The 22,811-nt window shown below is 33.1% G+C and overlaps 1 protein-coding gene across 10 annotated transcripts in view; it reads right to left on the reverse strand.

Moving 5' to 3' along the window:
- Positions 1–355: 355 nt before the first annotated feature.
- The window catches only part of MBNL3 (muscleblind like splicing regulator 3), a 105,590-nt gene continuing 83,134 nt past the window's right edge, over positions 356–22,811 (reverse strand). For 7 of the 10 annotated variants that reach the window (XM_036226458.1, XM_036226465.1, XM_036226456.1 and 4 more), the window contains 7 exons: positions 19,003–19,194; positions 17,683–17,919; positions 14,578–14,731; positions 12,905–12,940; positions 10,478–10,572; positions 9,488–9,561; positions 356–7,721 (listed from right to left, as the gene is read on the reverse strand). In XM_036226458.1, the coding sequence (XP_036082351.1) occupies positions 9,505–9,561; positions 10,478–10,572; positions 12,905–12,940; positions 14,578–14,731; positions 17,683–17,919; positions 19,003–19,194 (771 nt within the window). In that variant the 3' untranslated portion in view covers positions 356–7,721; positions 9,488–9,504. The remainder of the gene's footprint in view (positions 7,722–9,487; positions 9,562–10,477; positions 10,573–12,904; positions 12,941–14,577; positions 14,732–17,682; positions 17,920–19,002; positions 19,195–22,811) is intronic. The other 3 variants (XM_036226459.1, XM_036226460.1, XM_036226461.1) reach the window with 3 other exon arrangements.

Here is a 22,811-nt window from a genome sequence, read left to right on the forward strand (position 1 = left end):
TAATATATCTTAGAATATGCCTCAGAATTTCTGAAGAGCATAGAAACCAGTAGGCATTATTTCCAAAAGTTTTAGTTTTCTTTTACTAAAATACAAGTATGTCTTTGTTGTGTTAGTAACTTCACTAGCATAGGAAAATACATCTTATGCAATGGATGTATTATCTATATAATTCAAAATACTGAAGGTATATTTGGAAACAAATTTATTCTATGCATGAAATATAACAGTGAACCAAATTATAACTTTAATCTTGTATTAGAATTACTAAATATTAGGATTAATATAATATAACATGAATAGCTTTTAAGTGAACTCCTAATGTATGAATATGGATTCATAAAAAAAGGACATAAACAAGAAATTTAACACTTTATTAAAAGAACAAAAAATAAGCAACATAGAAAAAGCATGCTAAAATGCTTTTCATAATGCATACTTCTCAATACAAACAAGCAATACAGCACTATAACTTGGAAAAAAAGCATAAAGTGTCTGCCTTACTGACAGCAGTTGAGGGAATGAGTTATTTCATTCTGGTGGCAAAATATTAGAAGAAATTTATATTTATGAAATATTGTAGTCAAAATCTATAATTGCTGCACATGGCTAATAATTTTCTTATCTATAGGTAATTTTAAATTGACATTTTCTACCCTAAATGCATGTTTCCATTTTTTACATTATACTGGATTGTTGTTATATTAATGAATAGCATTAACTCTCTTATAAAAGTATATTTAAGAACATCTTTTAAAAATATTAATTTTAATTATTGTAATTTGGAACATGATAACAAATTGTTCATTTTCTAATGATTAAAGCAGTAACAACAATAACAGGACATTTATTTTGAAAGGGGCAACTTCAGAATCCAATGATATGATTGTCATATCATTCTCTCAACTGCTAGACACAAAAGACAGCAACAGAATAATTTGGTTTTCATCATCAACAAAGAGCATCTGTATATAGAAATAAAGCTTTGGAATCGTGCAGTTTTACGATAGATACATATGTAGGTTCTGCATTTTGGGGGGAAAAGAGCTCTTTTTAAAGTTGGATTCCTTTTAGGTCTTGTTACAGAGGTATTTTATTTTATTAAAATAATATGATGCAGAAGATGACTAGTGAGGATTTTTGCAATATCTACAAATAACTGTGGCTTATTTCATAGTGATACATTTTTTTTTCTTTTTAGGTATAGTACTATAATCAAAGATAGGTTCCATTTAAGAATAAAATTTCCCTGGAATAATCCTGCTTTGGAGTATTAAATGGGTAGTTCTTTTCCAGGCAAGGACAAGTGGGGAGGCTGGAAACTGTATGAGTTAGTCAACTTAAATTTTTCCTGGGCTTAATAACAGAGGTCCTATTTTGGACGCAAGTTATTCTTATTCTTTTTCACTGCATTCTCTAATTTTACTTATTTAAACACAGCCACTATGTCGCTGTGTTTAAGCTCCAGAGTGTGACCCAGTGGCTGTCAACAGAAACTACATGCCATCAATTAATTGGATATCTTTTGTGATGCTTCTAGGTTCATTCTATTTTATAATGATTTTTCTTGACTTAAAAATTACTATATTTCTATTGACCTTATGAAAATATATTCTGGTGGCTTATAGATTCACGAGAACACAGGTTAAATTGGTAAAATATGTTGGTGATAAGGTTGAAGTTGGAGTTCTTAAATACAGTATGAATGAATGCCACACTTTATATCAATTAAAATGCTGGTCAGATGGTCAGACTGTTAGTTATATGGTTGACTTTAAGTGATAAGGGCTGAAGGGGAAAAAAAAGAAATTTCTAACCAACTGGCCCTGAGCTATTGAACAACTAACTATAAGGCTTAGATTGCTTTCTAGCTTTGGCTTATTTTCCTGTCTCTGTAAGTGAGAACTATCAAAATGGGTAGCAATACTAGTAGCAACTCCCTCAATCCCAGGATGGACTCCTTCTCTGGGGCAAGGGCAGTAAGTCCCAAGATATGATGGATTCAAAGACCCTGTGGTGATCTATCCTTAAACCTTTCTAACCTTGACCTTTTCTAGGTCTGGAGGCAACAAAAAGTTAAATGGTGATCTATAGGTGATGTGGGAGCTGCAATTGGCGGATATAGTCTGATCTAAACATTTTCTTCCAGCTCCAATGTATGTAATATTTTGGCCGATTCTCTTCTGTTTAGTTAAAACAGTGGAAGGCTGATGTGGCACAGTGAAGCACTCTCTAATCTGGTAAAGTTAAGTCAGAAAACAGCTTCCACTGAACAAGTACAAGGTAAATAAAGCCATTTATAAAGTGGTGCCAGAAGCATTTTTCCTTTGTTGAAGTGAATGAAATGCTCCGTGCTGGCCATACTTAAGTGTTAAATTAAATCAGTGGTTGCCAATTTGGTTTTGGGTTCTGGATCTAAACGGGGGAATAATGGTAAACATTAATAATTTGTCACTTAAATAGATATTAATTTGTGTGACTACTATATATCAATTGATGCAATCTAATTTTATCATAATGGGAATATCCATCTTGGAATTTACATGGCATTTTACTACTTGCAACCATTGAAAACAGAAAACTTTAGCTAGATATTTACTTTTGTCTGTGTGTGTGTTTATAGTGAGGATTAATTTTAAAAGCAAATAATCTCTACTGGTCTTTCTAAAAGATGAAGTACTTCTACTTTTGTTCAGTGCTATTAGCTGAAGTTGACCTGTTATCGGTTACCAGTGTACTTTGGTCAGCTGTAGCAAATTAGAAACACCCACAGTGGCAAAGCAACATCATGCTCGAGTTAAATCTTATAACATACAAACAAAAAAGCACCTCCCTCTTGAAGCCTTAGAAATAACTTTCTTGCTAACTTTTCCACTATTATCAGACTTCTTATATTAAAAAAAAGCTCCAAGGATTGCTTTCATGGACTATGTACATAAGTGCAAAAAAGGTGTGTCTCACACATTCGCACCCTAACTGAGACAATCAGTTAACTGCAGCATATGTCTCTTAAACACTGTTAAAGGTCATTCCACAGCGTCTTCATGCATGATTTCACAAATGAATTAATTTCATAATTTTTTCATCATTCTTTAATTCTCATTTATATATATTTGTGTAAATATATAACTCCAGAAGAAAGAATTTTTGTAGCTATAGTTATGCTACTTGAATAATTTTGAACAAATGAAATTATGGTAAAAGGTTGGGTAATTGTAAATACAATTGTGTTTTGAAGTCTAAATACTGTGGAATAACCCTACCTCACAACAAATTCTGTAAGCTATGAAGCCTGAATCTAGAATCTATGTGTTGTAAACTTTTTGATGAAAATGTCACACAAAGACACAAATTCAGCTTTCACATGGGAATTATAGAATAAAAAGAAAATCATCCATACCTGTTTTCTGAGATTTGAGGTGTATCTTCTATCTGTGCATATTGTCAAAAACCAAGTATAGTTTACAAGTAAAATTTTCACCAAAAAATAAGTGTATTAAGGTAGCTATGTTGTAGTTTTATTACTAAAGCAACAACTAGATATAATTAGTTAAAATTATTATTTGCATATAAAGTTAAGTTTGTCTTAAACTGTGAACTGTAGTTATGGATTATAACCTATATCTTGTCATGTTTCAGTGTCAGTTTAGAACCTAGCTAGGTGAGTTGAATACACATAATAAAATTTTACTTTCTCTAAATCGCCTTTGAAAGTAAATTCATTAGTTACTTAGAGATATAAAAAAATCAAAAACTTAAAAACTAACAAGGAAAATGAAAACATAGCACCAATTAGTGAGTTGGTACTGATAACCTTAATTTCTAATTATATTTACAGTTTGATTAGACTACCAACTAAATTTGCAAAAGAAGTTACTCTTTTACATACTATTTATTCTATTGCCTTTGTCAAGCACTGGTAAAATTAAAATTAGGCCACTGTCTTTCTAAATATATTCAAAAGAATGGGGAAATCATGTTTCCCTATTTCAATTTCAATGTGTGTGAAAGATAGAAAAGAATAAAAAAAGGGGATTCCAATTTCGAATCATTCCGTGCCTAGCAGCCTACCCCACAGGTTAAAATAAGTCAGAAATCTTGTGGCTGCGTTTTACCTAAGAGCATCCTCATCTACACTCTCCAAAGGAAGGGGAACAAATAATGTTCCAAGTGACATAGGGACCTTCCTTACATATTATTTAATAAAATGTAATGCCAATGTTGTCCTCATTCAGATGTTATTATGGCAACTGATCACACCATTAAAAACAGATTCAAGTTGTAAAGGTTAATTTTGTTCAGTTCCTGCTGATGGTAGTGAGGAGGAACTTTCCTTCCCCAAATGGGAGAGCTGGTGAACTGAGGCTGTCCATTACGGAACATAGCCTAGTGGTGTAGGACAACACTTTTAGCAAGATTAAAGTACTTTAAAGCATGTTCAAAAACACGGAGTAGGGAGAAGATGGCTTTTCACATCACAATTAACTACAAATTAAAGACTAATTTAGACAAGTGAAATGAAATGCAATAGCTGGTTGTGTAACTATGCTCCAATTGTTAAAGTAAATACTGTATTTACATAGCAATTTTGTGAATCCATTTAATTTTAATTTAATCTCAATCTCTTTAAAATAAATTTATGGTCATAGTGTTTTTAAAAAGTTGACACTACTAAAACCCTCTTACATGATAACTTTCATACTATTTTCTCTGTATATGTGACTTATTCAAGTTTCAGCACTTTTGCATTTTTTTGCAAAAGGCTGAGAGAAATGGACCAAAACAATAATTTTGGGTAAGTAAAAATAGAAGCCCTAGTAAATTACAAAGCTTATAAAATATTAATAAACTAAGAATCACAAGTGATTAGAATTATATATATACAATTCATTTAGTAAATTATTGTTTAGAGTCACTGATTTTGTGACTTCTCTTTTTATAGTCTAATGACTAACCTTTTCTTTCCTTGAATAAAGGTAATTTGAATGTCATTACATAACTGGTTTAAAGAATGCTACCTTAAAATTGCATTTTTTTGGTCAAAATTCTTTTGCATCTAGATTAAAACTTTAACGCTTTGACTTTTCTTTCTTTAAATTCATTTATAGAGCAACTTTTAAAATGCCAACAATATCAAAACTGGTAGCACCCAAAATACAACTACCTGAATATCTTCACTGAACCTCTTGCTAAAAAATAGGTCATTATTATTGTCTTCCAGTGCTTAAAGCAACATGAAAACAGCTGTACTCTAGGTTTACTGTCTATGTTAATGTTTGTCAGAAGTTTAAAAAGTTCAGTGAGACAGTATGTTGCATCATAATGGCAAACTAACACAAAAAAAGTTCATTTTACACTGAAAACATTTCTTTCTCCTTTAGTACTACATCTTGACTAGTGCAGGTGCATCCTTCCTGGAGTCCTGTGATCAGATCTGCCCTTCTGGAGAGGTACTGGCACAGGTTATACAAAACTCAGTTCCAAACACAAGTAATTTCACAAAGGTTTACCCTCCTTTCTTCTCCAACAATGTTAATATTCGGGGAAAGAGTAATTAAGTGGTTCAAAGAATCAATAAATAAAAGTCAGAATACTTCTTATTCTTTAACTCCTGGCAATACTGTTAACAGATGGCAATGGCTTGATACAATTAAGACCATTTAGAAATCACTGATGATCATGATGTGGATTGATAATTAAGATCAACGGGATATCAAATATTAAAGAGCTAATTTTGCTCCTTTGTATTCTGACCCAAATTGATTTGCTTTGGGTTGGAGTCAGGGGATATTTCTGTGATTCAAACACTACTAGCTTGCTTAAAGTATCCTAAATCAGATTTTCCCTTTGTCTATCATTTTAATGAAGTAGAAAACAAACTGGTGATACACATTTGATGATTTTATAACTTCCAGCAAGAGAATATATATTTAGTAGAAAATATTAAATCTAAGTTGATGCAAAATGTCATATGGTTCCACCACTGTATAATAATAGTGACTTTAATAACTGAATAGAGTGGAGGAGATATGCCACATAACATAAGAATTAATTACTATTTTACTTTATCATAAAATTATTTCATAAGAATTAGTAATGTGAATTCAGCTCAGCTCTGTGGAGAGTAGCCATTCCGTCTCACCCAAAGGGTCTTAAAAATTTCTCTATTATAATTTTCAAATATATATAAAAACAAAAGAGTCCAAAACAACATTGTTTATGATGAAACTCTTGTTAATAAAGTTCGAGAAGGGCAATACTTGATGTATATCACAGGCACTTTCTCCTTCACTGAAATGTTTAACAAATCTGGAAACTCAGGTGAACTAGAGCTAAAGACAACTGTGGACATCCCTTCTAGAACTTTTAAATAAATCAAAGAATAATTTTAAATGTCTTTCTATCTTCCTCCCCACCTCTGCCATTTCTCCAAACCTATTCTCAGGCTCCAACTGTGATCAATAGGGAAGATTGTCCATTTGGAGTGGAAAGGCCTCACTTGGAACCAATTCTCTTTCACCTTGACTGACTTATACTACATTGCAGCTTACTTATTATTCAAAGAGTAGTCTAAAGAGCATGAGCCATTTGTATTTGGAAAATGGCTCTTGTGTAAAAGGTTACATTGTAATGGTTTTTACACACTTCTCTCCAATATGTAAAAAATATCTCCATGCCCCCATCTTCTATTTAATTTATAATCTGTAATTAGCATGTCTTTAATCCTCCAAGTACCAATTTTTCAGCTGAAGATAACAAATGGCTGTTTTAGACACTTAGCCTAGGAGATAGGATCCTTGAGCTACAAAAATTGTAATGGGCATTTTACATATTTTTTAGTATAAATGCTGAAAAAAATCATTTAAAGGTAAATTCTAGTTTTTCAAGCTATTTAAGGAGTGAAATTGGAGGTTAATGTTTTAAGAAATTCCTTGCTTTTTGTAGGTGATTACGTCTCACAAAAAAAAATCTAATAATGTGATTGTGTTATACAAGGTCAGATCTGCAGGTATAAATTATTCACATACATGTTTATGAATAGGTTTTGTGAACACTCAAAAGTCAGGTCTTTTAAATGTCTTCCCCAAGAAACCTACAGAAATATTCTAGAGAGAGCATATTAACATTAATCTGTCATATTTTTCAAGAACACATATTTCAGTTTCCCATTAATAACATTTTAGTTGAAATCAAATGCCACATGTATTACAGCAAAACACAACATACTACAATACAATATAATATAATAATGGAAAAATGGTATTTGGATATAATTTTTATGTTCTAAATTAACCCAGTAGGCTACTGTGTAAACAAAGCAGTAAGGTAACACTTCAAAAGAGATGAACATTTATCCACCAAGAATTCACAGTAAGCCCAAAATCCACTGTGGAGATCCACATAGCATAATAGTTACTAGAAAATGACACAGAATAATATAAAAATTACAAAATTTTATGGTGGTATTCTAATAATTCAAATAAGATAGATGGTAGTTAGTTTTCTATTCATGTTTTGTTTTAACATATCCATTGATTCTTTAATGTTTTATTTTTAATTTGAATTTGTTGGTTGGTATTTTTGTATTGTTTAATATATCGACTGCACCGTGCTTATTGTTGCGTCGGCAGAAGAGGACATACAAGAATATATATAGAAAGGCCATATGAAGGTTCTCACGGATGGATTCTGATACTTCACAACTCTGTTCAGAATTACAACTGCAATGGAAAAAAAGTGAGAAATATTGTAGCATTATTGAAACAAGAGTCAGGAATTTGGTTCTTGTTCAAGTTCTTTATCGAAACTATGCCAAGATAGTCCCTGCTCTGAATTTCATATTCTATACCTGTAAAAATGGGGCTGTTGGAGATGGTCTCTAAAGAGTCATACACCATGACAGCCTATCATTCTCACCAAGCGCTATTGTTCAGAACTGCCCTACGTTAACAGAGATGCATTAAATTGTTTTAGACATTATATATACAATGCCAAAACTTGTTGATGAAGATCCACCTGTCTATCTACTTTCTTCAACAAGCATTCATTGAAAAAAACATATTTGATTCCAAACATTGAAATATGTAAACTTTAAACTTTATTTCTGAATGTTTTAGAGATTTGCAGAAAACTTTTTATCTGAATGTGTTGGAGCCATGCTGAAATAACCTAACTGTGAAATCTAGGTACTATATAGTATTTTACAAAATTATATATTTTTTAACTAGAGAAATTTTCAACATCTGTTACATGTTGAAGTGATTATAATGTGCAAAATTTTCTAATGGAACAAGCAAAAAGGAATTGCTATTCTTATTTTCTGTTGGAAAGTAGGAATTTGACAACTTTTGTTTACCTTGATGTGAAGCAGCCCAAGAGAATCAGGTAACTGTTTGAAAAACCCGTTGTTTCATGTTTGGTGCTATTCCCAAATTGCCACTATCCTTAATGATACTCCTGAAAACTACTACAATTCACAGTTACTTCAGTTATCCAAAGTACTCAAAGGTTTCTTTTTAAAACATTTCTTATGATTGAAGGGACCAATTAATCTAAGGTATGTCAGTTATAGGCTCTGTCCAGAATAGTTAGTATTCCGGGTCCAAGCAGCCTTAGCAAGAAAGAAATTAACCCAGGTTCTGGAAGACTTGCCTATCAGGAGAATAAAACTCCTTCATTCAAATTAGACCCTCTGGTTGTGAGAATTTCAAATTTTCAATGACTAATGTATGCAATTCAGAATTGGTAATAAGTTTTTATAATTAATTAATTGAAATATCTAGGAGTCTTAAGTGGCTTCAAAAGTCACATGTTACAAATGAATAATTGCCCAAGTTAATTGTGTGCTATTACAAACTCTGGACCAGGCAAAGAGAAGACCAAAGGTGAAGGGGGGAAAACCTGACAACAACAACAAACAACAAATTATACACAGAAAAAGCCACAATTTGAACGAAAATAATGATTAAATTACTAAATTATGTCACTGAAAATTCAAAACAGCTGGAGCAATTCTGACAGACTTACATGAGAAGCAGTACAAAGTGGCAGTCTGTAAAAACTATTTTCTATAATGACAGAACAGATTGTTTACTATCTTTAAGATAACCATCGCAGCCAAATTACAACAAAATTACTTTGCTTAACTCTAATTTTTAAAAAAGCTAGAAAAATGTTAAGAATTAAAATTCGAAAGTGACCTCTGTCTTTGGCTAATAAATAATATCGCTTTAATAATAGGAAAACACTTCAGAATTTGTAAGCTCAATGGAAAAATGCAATACCAGCTGTCATTTTATATATAAAAAAATACATACTTACTCTCTACATTTCAATTTGGAAATTTTAGCATGCTTAAATCAAGCTCTAAGTTATAAGCAATGCCTATTAATGAAAATATTTACCAAAGATTTAACAAATGAAAAATTATTTAAATAAAAGATATAACCTATAAATGTTATTCACATTAATATGTAAAGAAACTTACTGTTCTACTGGCAACTTCTACATCTGTGAAACAAACATGCTGCTATTCAGTTCATCTACTGATAATGGGGATATCTATAGTAGTAAAAAAAGTTAGATTAAAATAATTTCTTTTGAGAATTCCATTTATTTCATTTACTGTTTGGATGTGGTAATCAATATTATAATCAATTTCACAGGAAAATTTAGACATATTTACTAGATCCACTAATAGTTAATTTTGCAAAGCACAGACGAGAAGGTGGTTTGTTCCCCAATTAATTAATGCTTTGTGTGCTATATGGTTATCATAATTGCCATTGAAACAGCAGTGGAATTTGCAATTGTTAAGCATGGTTACCACTTTAATAAAGTGAAATAGCCATAGCATTACACAATAATTATTGTATGAATCTCCTTACATTTCAAGCCTCCCCCCAAATTTATAATTTGCCTTGTGACTCTGTCTGTAAATACCTAAAGAAAATGAAGATTAAAGTAACATGAGCACATCTAATGTTGGTACGAGAAGGAATTTTTGATGCAATTATTGGGTAATGTTAGGGATATCTGTGCCTTGGAAAGAAATATGTTAATTTCCTTTCTTTCCAATAGATCTGAAGGTAAAGGTGATGATTGTATTAAGTGAAAATTTAAATGCAATAACCAAAAATGGTAGTAAAATAAAATAAAGTCATCTCTAGACCAATGAGGAAGCATTTAAGAAATATTTAGTATATACGTTTAAGGATTTAGTTGCAACAATTGTATATATAGCATATGGAGAGAGACATTCAATGACCGATTGAAAATGAGAAAACTGCTGATTGATCTCAGGATAAGGAGCAAAGTAGATACAGCCCTCTAGAATCAACAAAAATAAAAATTCTAAATGTAATAATTGCTTAAAAAACATATAAGAATATGGACCAATGTTTCTCACCAATGCAAAAAGCATATACTGTGTCTTACCAACATACTGTTATTATTTTCGTGAAATAAATGGCCAAACCTGATTGCCTGTAGCTGTTGCAGCGAAGGGAACGCTGGTGGCAGGTGTTGTTGCTGTAGACACAGTGGTAGGTGGAGCGCCGTGCATCATGGGCACTTTCAGTGGGAAACCATGGAAGCAACACATGGGAGGGTGAAGGATATATGCAACCATAACATAAACAATGGAATGGGGTGTGGTAGGTATCACAGCAACAAGCCATGTGATGTCATCATGATGAATACACCAGGGTGCAACACGCAATCACAGTCAGTGCAAAGCCACACAGCATGAAACGCAGGAAAATTTTGAAAGAGAAAAGGGAAACATTAAGGAAAACAGAATTATCCTCAACTTTTAGTTTTCGAATATAATAACATTTTAATTTAAGAGGCCAAATTTTCAGAAGGGGTTACAATGGGTACATATGATAAAATCTGATTTTATCTAGGCTATCTGTATGAATCACTAGTTAAGCAGACTAGTTGCACATTCAAAATGGGAGTAGGGAACTGTGAGTTGGTGTTTGTGTTCACTAACTAATAGCCATGAATGCTGTCATTAGATTTGCAGGTTCAAAGTGTCAGTTCTATGTATACTTGATCTGTATGGCAAAAAATGGTAGTTCAATTGGTAGGTATATGGTAGGGGAGCAGATATGAAGAATACAATGGCTTACATGTGCAAGGTTTTATGTACATCTTTGGCAAACCCCTAGTAATTTGAGCTATTTATCAAACTAATACATGGGATATTTCATAGTAAAAATCTGACAAAACCTTGTCCTCACCATGAATATTATAGATACAATGGCCTGCCCTTGTGACACCTCTTTCAGTATGTTTTCTCTTTGCCTTTTCAAGTTTCTACCTCATTTTAAAAGTTTTTGGATGCTTTTCTCATTTCTAGTTCATTTCAGAAAGCAAACCAAGGAATTAATGTGTGAATGACAAACATGCATTGTAATAATTTACATCTACATTGATTGAATTCAGATTTTTCTAAAAGTCTACAGAGAAAGTGAGTGGCCTGGAGAGAGGAAACTCAACACATGCAAGTGTCATAGAAACTGCAATTGTACCCCCAAATGGTAATTAACAAAAATTCTGTAGTTATTCCTTATGCCTATCTGTAGTTATCCATTACTTATAGACATCCTGTATTGCACACATGCCAATTCTAAAAACACTCTTATTTTCCCTTTGAGAGTGCAGCAACTATACAAGAAACAGTACTATTGAAGCAAGCAGTTTACATTCCTACACAGAACTCTTTGGTGAAAGGACAGAGGAGCAGAGTCACAAAATGTGAAGACAGAGACATATTTCACAGACTTGCAGAAGTTTGTTCTTTTAATCATATGCATATAGTGCTCCTGTTGATATCATTGGAAATGTTTTTAATTATTAGAGAGGACAGGCAATCCTTCAATAACAGAGACCTCACTTCAGTTGCCAGGGTTCACACCCTGCTGAGCCAGTGAGTGCTACTACTATGTGATTGTCGTTTTGACTTTTTATTTTATTTAAATAAGCTTTTTAGTCCTTTTTGGGGCTCTGCATCTACTCTGGTTGACAAATAGGATAAAGGTCAAGCTATTGCAAACTCTCAAAAAGAATAAAAGGAACTGAATTGATATGAGATAGTGGAGTGGAGTGGGGTGAGATAATTCCTCCCTGTAACAAACGGAGCTGTTTTCTCCTGATCTGTTCCTCATGCCCATGGTGACTATAGGAGCAGTGAACTTCTCAGGAATTCTTGAGAGTGAAACAAGTAACTTTTTTTGTCTTCTTCTATATTACTGATATTAAAAATGGTTTCAAGATGGCTAGCATATGCATTGGTGGCTAATTAAAGGACCCGTGTGTAACTGGTTAAAAAATCACATACCCCCAAAGAGTCATTTTGAAATGATTCTGTTGTGCCTGGTTTCTGTGCAGATGGTGCTTCATGCTAGAACATTATAGAATTCATCACAGAACAGTACAGAATGTTCTAGCTTTGCCTAACTCGTCCTTTCTAAACATTTGAGTATCGAATAATTTAGATTTTATGGATAACTTTTTTTTGGAGGAATGTTTTTGTACTTTACAACGAAATTATATATTTTAAATATTTTATAATTTTTTAGTAACAGACATAAAGCTAAGAATAAAATTGCCTATTCCAGCTGGATAAAAAAATGTTTTAAAATATGTCAGCTATTATATTTAGGGTCAAACTAGAGAAATGTCAGGGTCAGTATTTGGCCATAGTGACAACCAATTAGGACTTAAGAGTACAGGACTATTGTGATTCCACAAAGACTTAAAAACAGCACCATATTAAACCTTAAATACTCAGAAAATGTCCAGCCACATCATTCAGTCACTCATCTCTATCACAATCACAATAAAAAATACTTTTATTCAGATTAGAAAAAGTTGAGAATTTTTGTACAAAACCTACCAATACTTGAAGGAGGTGCCATGCACAGTATTTGCCCTGTTACACCATGCAGAAAAGCGTGAAAAGTAAAGAAAAGAGATATTTCATTATTAAAGCTTTACTAATAGAAATAATTTTTAACTAGAAAAATATTCTTTGCAATACTAATTAATCAGCACATGCAAGTCCAGTAATCTTCCATGTTTATAATTACAGCCTAATTTTAAGATCACAAACCCAGGTAATCAAAGTAATTCTTAGATTCTTAGGCATAAAATGAATATTAATTTTTCTTTAAAGGAATTACCTCACTTAAATTATATCCTTTATTTATTTTGGACAAACACATCCTTAGCAATTTTTATCATGAAAGAGAGAATTTATTACACATATTTTCAAAATGTGCACCAGGATCTAGTACCTAATGTCCATAGTTATATTTAGAGCATTAATTTATCATCATTTCCTCTTCTACCTTATAACTGAGGACTTGACTACGAACATGTGGCAAATAGATTTTTCATCAAGAAGGGGTTTTCAGCTGGAGAAATTTTTATTTTGCTATTCTTAAAGGGGAAAGGATTCTTCTGATATTTTGTTTATAAATCTAGATTCTAAATTAGCCAAATCCAGCAAAAGTCTAAAAATTGTAAAAATTGTGTTTTTAAAATGATATAATTAAATGCTATTGTGGTTAGTAACTAGGCAGAAGACTGTCTTTCTTGGGCTTTTTTCAAAATTTATTAACTGATCAATTTATCAATTAACCAACAGTTTATTTAAAGTCCAATTATATAATACTATGCATATACTATGTCTATATAATTAACAAGTCTTTCTAAATTAATTTCTAAAACATGTCATTTTCATTTAATAACAGTTTCTAAACTTCGTATTTATAATTCTGGCAAAAAAAATCCCTACTGTACTCAGGGTGGTTAGTATTTTCAACTTATTACTGAGACAATATGCTCATTCTTAAAGTACTGAACAACTAAGAAAAGTATTTTCTCTCATATATGATATTTATTTGAACAAAGCTCTGGCTTAAATTTTTTATTCAATTTGGTATAAAACTGTTATACTATTAAATATAGTTGAATGTAGGAAGTAACAAAATATGCTGCAAAGTATCAGGACAATTTGTCACAAAACCTGCTATATTTTTTATATTAACTGGTTTAAGAATTGGAAGCTAAAACAGGTATACACACACATACACACATATGTACATATATATTATATTATACTACATTATAAATTTATGGGTAATTTTATTATAAATTATTTTTGGTATATCAAAGATATATAGACTACATATTTTTTGCAATGCTAAAGATATAATATATATACATTTTTGAGGAAAGACCAATATCTTTGACAGTAATACCTAAGAGTCAAGGAATTAGTTTGAGACTGAACCAAGTGAATCAATGATAAGAAGCAAAAATTAAGAAATGTTAAAAAGAAAAATATTGACAGTTTTTCAAAGTTTTATTTCAAACTATTAATTTTCAGGAATTCTGGGGGGAAAATTTATTATATATACTAGCAGATCAAACACAATTGCCTTGTTTTATTCCCAGTTAAAACACCTGTTGGTAGTACTTGCATAAAAGCTCTTTGGTTGCTGGTGTGCACTGTATACATTCACAACATCACTACACTCACAGTACCCAGAGCCCTGTTCTCACCTGCAGGAATAAATGTTGGCTGCTGTGGGAGCTGCAGGTTAGCCAGAGCCTGTTGGCAGTGGAAAACACTGGGATTAAAGACGGGGTTGGCCCCATTGGTCTTTTCAAATGCTGATCTCTTTGGTATCAGTTGAAGTGCACCAGGCTGTAGGGCCTGTGAGGGAGGGATGGATTAATAAATAGTACCAAAGAAAGTAAAGAATATACTCAAACCAAGCAAGCAGCAGTTAAATGAGGTATTGTCTGGGAACCCTCTGCAAGGATATTGATTAAGCAATGTAACCAACTGCGGAGATGAAATAGTTCACTAAATGGGGGCTTAGTCCAAAGCAGAAAATAAACATATAAGGAAAATAAAAAACTTTTCAACTTCATTAATTTAGACAAATTAAAAAAAGACATTATTATTTGGGCAGGATGTGACAGGAAGCTGTTAACAGCAAATAAGTATTTAAAATTAACATATAAGGATACTCATCTACTAATCTATTAAAATAAGATTTGCAGAGGCAACACCTATAGCAGGAAAGAGAGTTGTTCTTCCAGATAAAATTCTGATATGTATCTAGAAGATAATGGTAAGTAGGTGATAAAACAGGTATCAGTAGTTGAGTCTGATACTTTAGCTCTATAAAATGAAACCCGATTTATATAAGGACTTCAAATCCAAATCTTGTAACTGTGTATCTCCCAACTAACATGTAAGGAAAAAGCAAATGAATTATTCCTCTCCCATTACCCACCTCACCCAGATACCATAGATAGTTAGCAAAATATATGGAATTCTCATTTACAGAGGGTTGTGCATTTCAGTGTGTCATTTACTTTAAGTCCTTGTAAGGTTTAATTCTAAAACATGTTAGCATTTAAAAATTCTCCTTTTGTGTCTACAATTTTTTTTCAAAATTCCACTACGCTTATACTATTCAAACTTGTTCCTGGATCAGATTCATTGGAGATGTTTGGCATCAATTTTTTTTTTCCTCAGCAAATTGCATATTACTAAAAACAAACAAACAAAAACAAAAACATGTCCCAGCAACTATTAGGTACACTCCACATCCTTAAGGAGACAGGAATATTTATGCTGAGTAACTAGCTTTCCACATGCTTAAAAGGGATATGCCATGACCTCCTTACTCCTGTGGATAAAGGAGGCCTAAAGGTATCTCTATTTTCTTTGGGAAACTAAATATCAACCCCTTAAGTCTTTTTCTTTTAAATGCATACAAGTTGCTTTCAGTGATGTTAACCTGAGCTATGCACATGAACATGAACAGTGTAAAAATACCTTTTATAAAGCATTTCTACTCTGATTCCTTAAAAACATAGAACACCTAAAACTTCTTCATGGAAAGCCTCCTTTTGTTTAACCTTACTTTAGACAAATGTCTATGGACCAATTTGACTTTACCAGTAAGACTCTTCTCTGATCAGTTACTCAGAAAAGGAATTTTATATTGACATTCACAAGTGCAAATTGAAGGCCTACCATATAATACTTAAATTTATACGTGGAAATTTGGGACTGACATATGCATTCTACCAAACACATCCAGATCATCAGAAATACATACACATGAAGTTCCCATGCCTGAGTGTAGGACAGGCACACAATAGCACAAGGAAGCCATTCTTTATAAATCCCACGCATATGAGAACCTTTATTTTTAGGAGGTCAATAGTATTCCTCTCCTGTATAATAGATCCACACTGTTTCTGAACTCTATGCCACCAACAGAAATAATCCAAAAATTGGAGGCTTAAATTCCCCATTGAATATTCTGGATACCTTCCTATTTTCATTCGAAAGAATTACAGATAAAAAGAAAATGGTGAAATGTTTTTTAAACATTCATTAACAGATTATGTTGTCCAGATCAAGAGAGAAAACAAGTTTGTTCTACTTTGATGTTCAGATCTCTCATGAAGCAATGGGCTCAGCTCTGAGAGAACAGGAGTATTGAGAAAGTGGAGCAAGTCCAAAACTGGTGCTGTGTCCTTAGAACCATGATCTACAAGAAAAGTTTGAAGTAATTTTGGGTACCTGGTTTAGAGAAAAGACATCAGAGTCACACTCATATAGAATAGGAATTGACTTATTTTGTGTAATAAAATAAGTGTAAGTTCCAGTTACAACGAAGTACATTTCAATTCCCTGTGAGGAAATGTTAACAAAGAGATATTTGAAAATAAATATCCTCTCTCATGAAAGGTTAGGTCTCTGTCAGGGGTTTTAGGATTGTGTAGGTGATTTTTTCCACATCCAGGAAATGTGAAGTTTCCTCAGGGTTTTGTCCTTTATTGGATTGTTATAGCTTATTCAACAAGAAAAGTCCTCAGCCGAAAATTATAGAAATAGCAAGCAGCTTATCAAAATAATTGACAGCTGTGACAAACTTAAGTAATCATAATTCCAATTTCTCAATCTATCCCACTGTAGTGTCACATGAAAATATTTTTTTCTAGGTTCCACCTTTCTGTGTTGGGTAGAACTAACTTTTCCCCAAATCTGACTTGCCGGGACAACTCTTCTTACCAGGTCTTTTCTCCAAACCATGTAGAAATGTGCCCCCAGCCTTGGCTGGCTGCTACCCTGAAACCACTCCTCCAGGAAGGAAAGAGAAACTTAAGCTTTGGGAAGTTAGAATCTATTAATCATCCCATCTTCCAAGTCCTCTGTTTTCGAAAGGCATTAAGTATATTGCTAGTGAAGTGCCCATGAAGGTGGTTCATAGGCGGAGAGGCAACTTGCTGCCTTTTGGTGATGATAAGGGTAGTTAGGCTATAAAAATCACTCAAAGATGTGTTTAAATTAAATTTAATTTAATCACTGTTTAAATTAAATAATTTTCTCTTTCTCTAAAAATTGGAGCATAGTAGGTTATACTAATCAGTAAAGCTTTTAAAAAATTACTTTTAGAAAATTTTAGTGAATAAAGTAGAATAAAAAGGTTCTCTCTCTTCCAGTTTATAACCTTGGCTATTCATATTAAGGTTTACTCTTGAATATCCAAGATTATGGTTATAAGATTTTAAACATGTTGAGGAATATACTAATCATTTACCCCAAAATACAGTCCATAAGTCCTGGCCTGCTCTTACCATTGCTGTGGCAGCTGAATGGTTCATTTGGTGATGAGAAGCCTTGAGTTTAGCTTGCAAGTGTGGAGGAGGATGAAAGTACTTGCATTTTTCCCGGGAGCATCGGCTTTTGATGTAATCCATGCAGATCGTCACAGTATTATCACTTGCCTCAATCATAGAAACATCAGTAGGGTGAGCATAGCGGCAATCATTCTCACCACGGGTACAATTTCCACGCTGAAATTCTCGGCAAACCTTAAAGAAAAGAAAAATCACATTGATGCCTAAAAGGTGCTTAGCTTTTATTTATTTTGCCAGTGAATGTAAGAGCAATAGTTATGTTATTTTGTAATCTATTTATGAAAAAATCTAAAAAGCTGAAGGATAATGTAAAACTATATTCACTATGAGATGTAAACAGACAAAATTTTTATTCCTAGAAAAAGAACTTCGTTCTCCCCAAAGGAAAGTTGTCTGTTCTCCTTACGTTGAAATAAAAGTGCTTAAAAGTGTTACTGGAAATCATTTTTTAATCCTGCATGTAGAACATAACCTAAAGTATAATTAGCTAAGTTTAAAAGAGGGAGTTATTTCATTATGATCCAATATGAATCTTTATTACATGGCATTGTGCTTTTCCGCAGGCACACTTGTGGACCGTGACTGAATTACATGTACAATTATATTCCATTATTACATACTGCCACGCATTTAAGAAGCTCCTAATGGAGCAGAATTTGTAAGAAATTGAGGAGTATTTATTTCGATTTATGAATAATGACAATAAAAAGATGTTTGAATGACTTCCATACATCAGAAAGCTGTTTGCAATTTTTTAAAGATTTCCTTTTCTTAGGCATCAAGAGATATTTAATATCTAGTACATCATTCTTAGAATGGAGAACATGGGTTAGACACTCTGAGACTCATTTATAATTCTCCACTCATAGATACATTAGTCTACTTTTTTTCAGTTTGATTATTCTAGCAAGCAGAGACTCATCAACAAATATAGTAATTACAGTCTATGAAGCTGGAGCCTGGGTAAAAAGATTATTCCCACCAAACTTCCTGTGTCATTGCAAAGGAGATGCACAGTCTGTGGCTGGGTACACTAAGCCATTGTTTGACATATAGTTCAACTAAATCAATGTGCTTCACAACAGGGTATAGCTGTAGCAGTAATATGTTTTAACGTTTTTCTGAAGTTATACTCCATAAGCTAAAAACCCAGGTGCATTTATTCAAAGCATTCAAAACACTGAGCTCCGAGAATGTTGTTTTATGCATACGGTTAATATCTACCCTATAGATATTTATACATTTATACACAAATACCTCCAGCTTATCCGAGCGCATAAGTTTTGGACCAGCAGCTCCTGGCAAGGTGAGAGGCGGGTTTCCAGAAATCAGAACAGGCGCATTTGGTAAAAGTTCGGCAGGAACCAGGCCCATTCCAGGATGAGGTAAGTAAGGGTTGAAAGCCATGGCAGGATTAGCTGCAAGTGATGGAGTCATGGGAAAGGACGTCTGTATGTTTAAAAGAGGAAAAAAAAAGTGTTAGAGGTAAATAGGTTATTCCTATTATTACACAAAGAGGCATTCTTTCAGAAAGCCTAAGCCATATCAAAATTTGCCATTGTTTCTTCTGATTATTTTTAGTCTCATACTAATTCCCATATAGGAGTTGCTTTTAAACCAATACAAGTCTTTGAGTAACGAATTGGTAAACTGATAAAACAAGACACATAATTTTAACAGTCATAAATTAGCCAAATTAAATCTCATTGATGGATTCTGTTCCAAATGTGTTTTCTCTAGTACTTCCATTTTTATCTAAAAACCATGTCACCAGTGATAGCACACATATAGGCAATCTGCCTTGTCTTCATCCATAGACATGTTCTTTGCTGGCACATTTCAGGTTCTCCTGAAAGCTCCCTTTGTTTCACTTTCCTCTTTCCTCTTCCCCATCAGTACTTAGCTCAAAGGCTGCCTAACCTACCATAGTTCACATCTGCTCTACCAAACACTTGCTTCTCTTCTTGGTCCACTATCAATTATGAAAGACAACAATGAGTGAGGAAGGGGTAGATTTTTAAAAAGTGGAAGCTTTAACAACTTCATGCCATGTACCTAAAATGAGATTGGCATGGTCATAAAAAAAGAGACCTTACTTCACAAACTAATTTGACTTGCCTAACCTTGTCTTTTATCTAGGGGGCCAAATGATATCCACAGTTTAAAAGGATGCCCAAAAAATACTACATGAATCCCTATTAGGCAGGACGAAATAAGTAAACAGGGTTATAAAGTACATAATCTAGAATATAACTTGTAAAGAAAATCTTTAGAAAAGCAAAGGGGATCTTATTGGTTTTTCTATTTTTAAAAAGCCCTGATCTCAAAGAATTTGATATGCGTATTGCTTTTCTTATCTGTAGCCACATAAATTTATCACTTTATTTCGTTATTTGTTTGTTCCACATGTGGGAGTCTTTACTTCTCCATGCTGTTATAATTTCCTTGATAGTTCTCTTGTCTCCCCTATAGTACCCAATACTTAGTGAATGACTGTTTGACTGATATAATCAATGCTGAAGTTTAAAACTAAATTTAAGCATTTTAATGAATTAATAGCAAATCATGTTTAAGTGTAGTACATTCTTAATAGACTCTACAAGGTAGTTAGTACATTGGGCAACTGATGGCGCTTCACCGTGTATTACTAATAGCATGTGTTCTTTGTTGCTTTTTAAAATTTCATTAAATAAAAAGATAATGAACCCATTATATTGGTTCACATTAGTAGGAAGACCTCTAAATTCAGGTAGAATAGGAAGCTATGGAGTATGAAGTGAGGAGCAATATATATTCAACTACAACATCCCCTACTCTGAATTGAAATTTTCACTAGCACATCATTTTCCATGAAGTCCCTATTATAAACCACATTTAACTTGGAAGGAAGGGTTTCCCCATTAGCCCTCTACCTTAGATGAGTTTATCAAATTAGCTAATTGTAATTAGGAAGGACAGAAAGAACTTGCCCACCCGCCAAAAAAAAAAAACTGGCAAGATTCACTAGGGTGAGTGAGAAGTCATGGTAGCTAAGAGCTTTAAGAGGAAAGAGGTAATACCAGGTGCCAGGAAAGATGATGGAGCATTAAGTCAAAGAGGTGCTTTAACTTCTGAGGACAGTCAAGCAAGGGCTGACTCAGCATAATTAGGCACTATGATTTAAGAGGCTATAGGGACATACCATAGATTTCATTGAATGCGATATGAAGCCCCAGGAATCAGCTGATGTGATATTATTTTATGTAATGAGATGGAAATCTCTTGGAAACAGCCACCCAGGCATGCTTCCACAAAAAGATAGACCTTATCAATTTGATGATTTATGGTTGTCTCGAAAACAGAACGAACTTATAATTGTAAAATCTCTATATTTGAACCACACAATAGTACTCTTTGTTGCACTTTTTTCTCTCTTTCATAGTAAAGTTCTCATTAAAGTCACCATCATGTTCTCCTGGATACTTTTTGCCTTTCTTTTTACAGAATTGGGAAGGATCATTATTACACTAAAAAAAAATGATGAATTAAAAGAAAAACCTGCAGGTGAGTGGATTTTCCAGATTAAAAAACATCATTAATGACCAATAAATTCTGATCAATGAATAATAGTTATGCCTAATGTACATGTAAGTAATGCTTCTTATTTACAGTAGCTCTAAACTTTTGTAATTTTTCTTTCCTTTTGGGGGGGTGCTTTCTTGGTTAACTTCTGTTTTCTTTGGAATATATTTTAACCTTCTTAAATTTGTTATAAATTCCAGGTATATGAAAACAGGCAGTGGGGCATAGACAGGAACTCCTGAGCTTCTTATTTATTTTCAAATAGACATATCTGTTTCTCACTATTACCTCTGCCCCAGGGTAACTACTCCATTTCATGAATTTGAACATTCAAGGGCTTAGCTTTAGCTAACAGCCATCTGTTGAGTTAAGCAGCCCACAAGCTCACACATTCAGCATTAATAAGCAACTTTATTCCTGATTATACCTATATTGCAGCCCTAGATGTCAGTTGAGCTAACATGAACCAATCTGTGGGGGTAATCTTTGTTTTAAAGAAGAAGGTTCTGAACAGATTAAATCTGATTTCTATTTATAGCCTGAAATGGTCTGGACACAAATATGTTTTAGATATTCGCTCGAACATCAATTACGAAATATCTGAAAATATGAGAAGGCTTTTCCTCCTAGAACTAGAAGTGTGGATTTTCAACTTTCTCTGAGTTTTATAAAACCAATAAGAATGGTGGCAATAACTAATTTTATGAATAAAGAGATCACCTAGACGATTATTTACCTTCATTGTCTCTAACAAGATTGGCTCTTGGGATAGGAACTCCCATGGGTTCCCAGTGACTTGCACAGTACTTAGAAACTATCAGGGCCTTAGGAAAAGCCTCCTTAAAAATCAGTGAATTGTCTCTAGATCAATGGCCCCTAATCTTTTTTAGTTCTGGATTTCTCTGAGAGTCAGATCAAAGCTGTGGATCTTGTCTTCAGAAAAATTCATGCATGCACAAAATGCTACATGCAATCTCAGGAGGTTCAAGGACCTCAACAAAATTAAAATGAGTATGATAGTAGGGTCATGGAGTACTTACTGTGTAAGAGCTTGTGTTCTAGGCTAACGATCGACAAACTAAAACCCCTGAGCCATATCTGGCCCACCTTGGTTTAGCATGGCCAGAAAGGGAAGAATGGTTTGTACATTTTTAAATGGGTTAGAAAAGTTCAGATGAATAATATTTAATAACACGTGAAAATTATATGAAATTTATATTTCAGTGTCCATAAATAAATTCTACTGTGCTCATTAGTAGTCTGTATAATAAAAAAGTCATGAATGTTTGTTTTCTCTCTTGTTATAGAAGTACTTACATAATATCCTCAACGTTGCCTCTTATCCCACAAAGCCGAAAATATTTACTATTTAGTCATTTACAGAAAAGTTTGCTGACCTCATTCTAGAGGATTCCAAAAATAAAGCACGCCATCAATTTCTGAAGTAAAGTGCTAATTATACATAAATTTATTGATGTGAATTCAATGCTTGTGGCAAGATTCCA

This window comes from Rousettus aegyptiacus, unplaced genomic scaffold (assembly GCF_014176215.1).
Source record: "Rousettus aegyptiacus isolate mRouAeg1 unplaced genomic scaffold, mRouAeg1.p scaffold_m13_p_9, whole genome shotgun sequence".
NCBI classification, from domain to species: domain Eukaryota; kingdom Metazoa; phylum Chordata; class Mammalia; order Chiroptera; family Pteropodidae; genus Rousettus; species Rousettus aegyptiacus.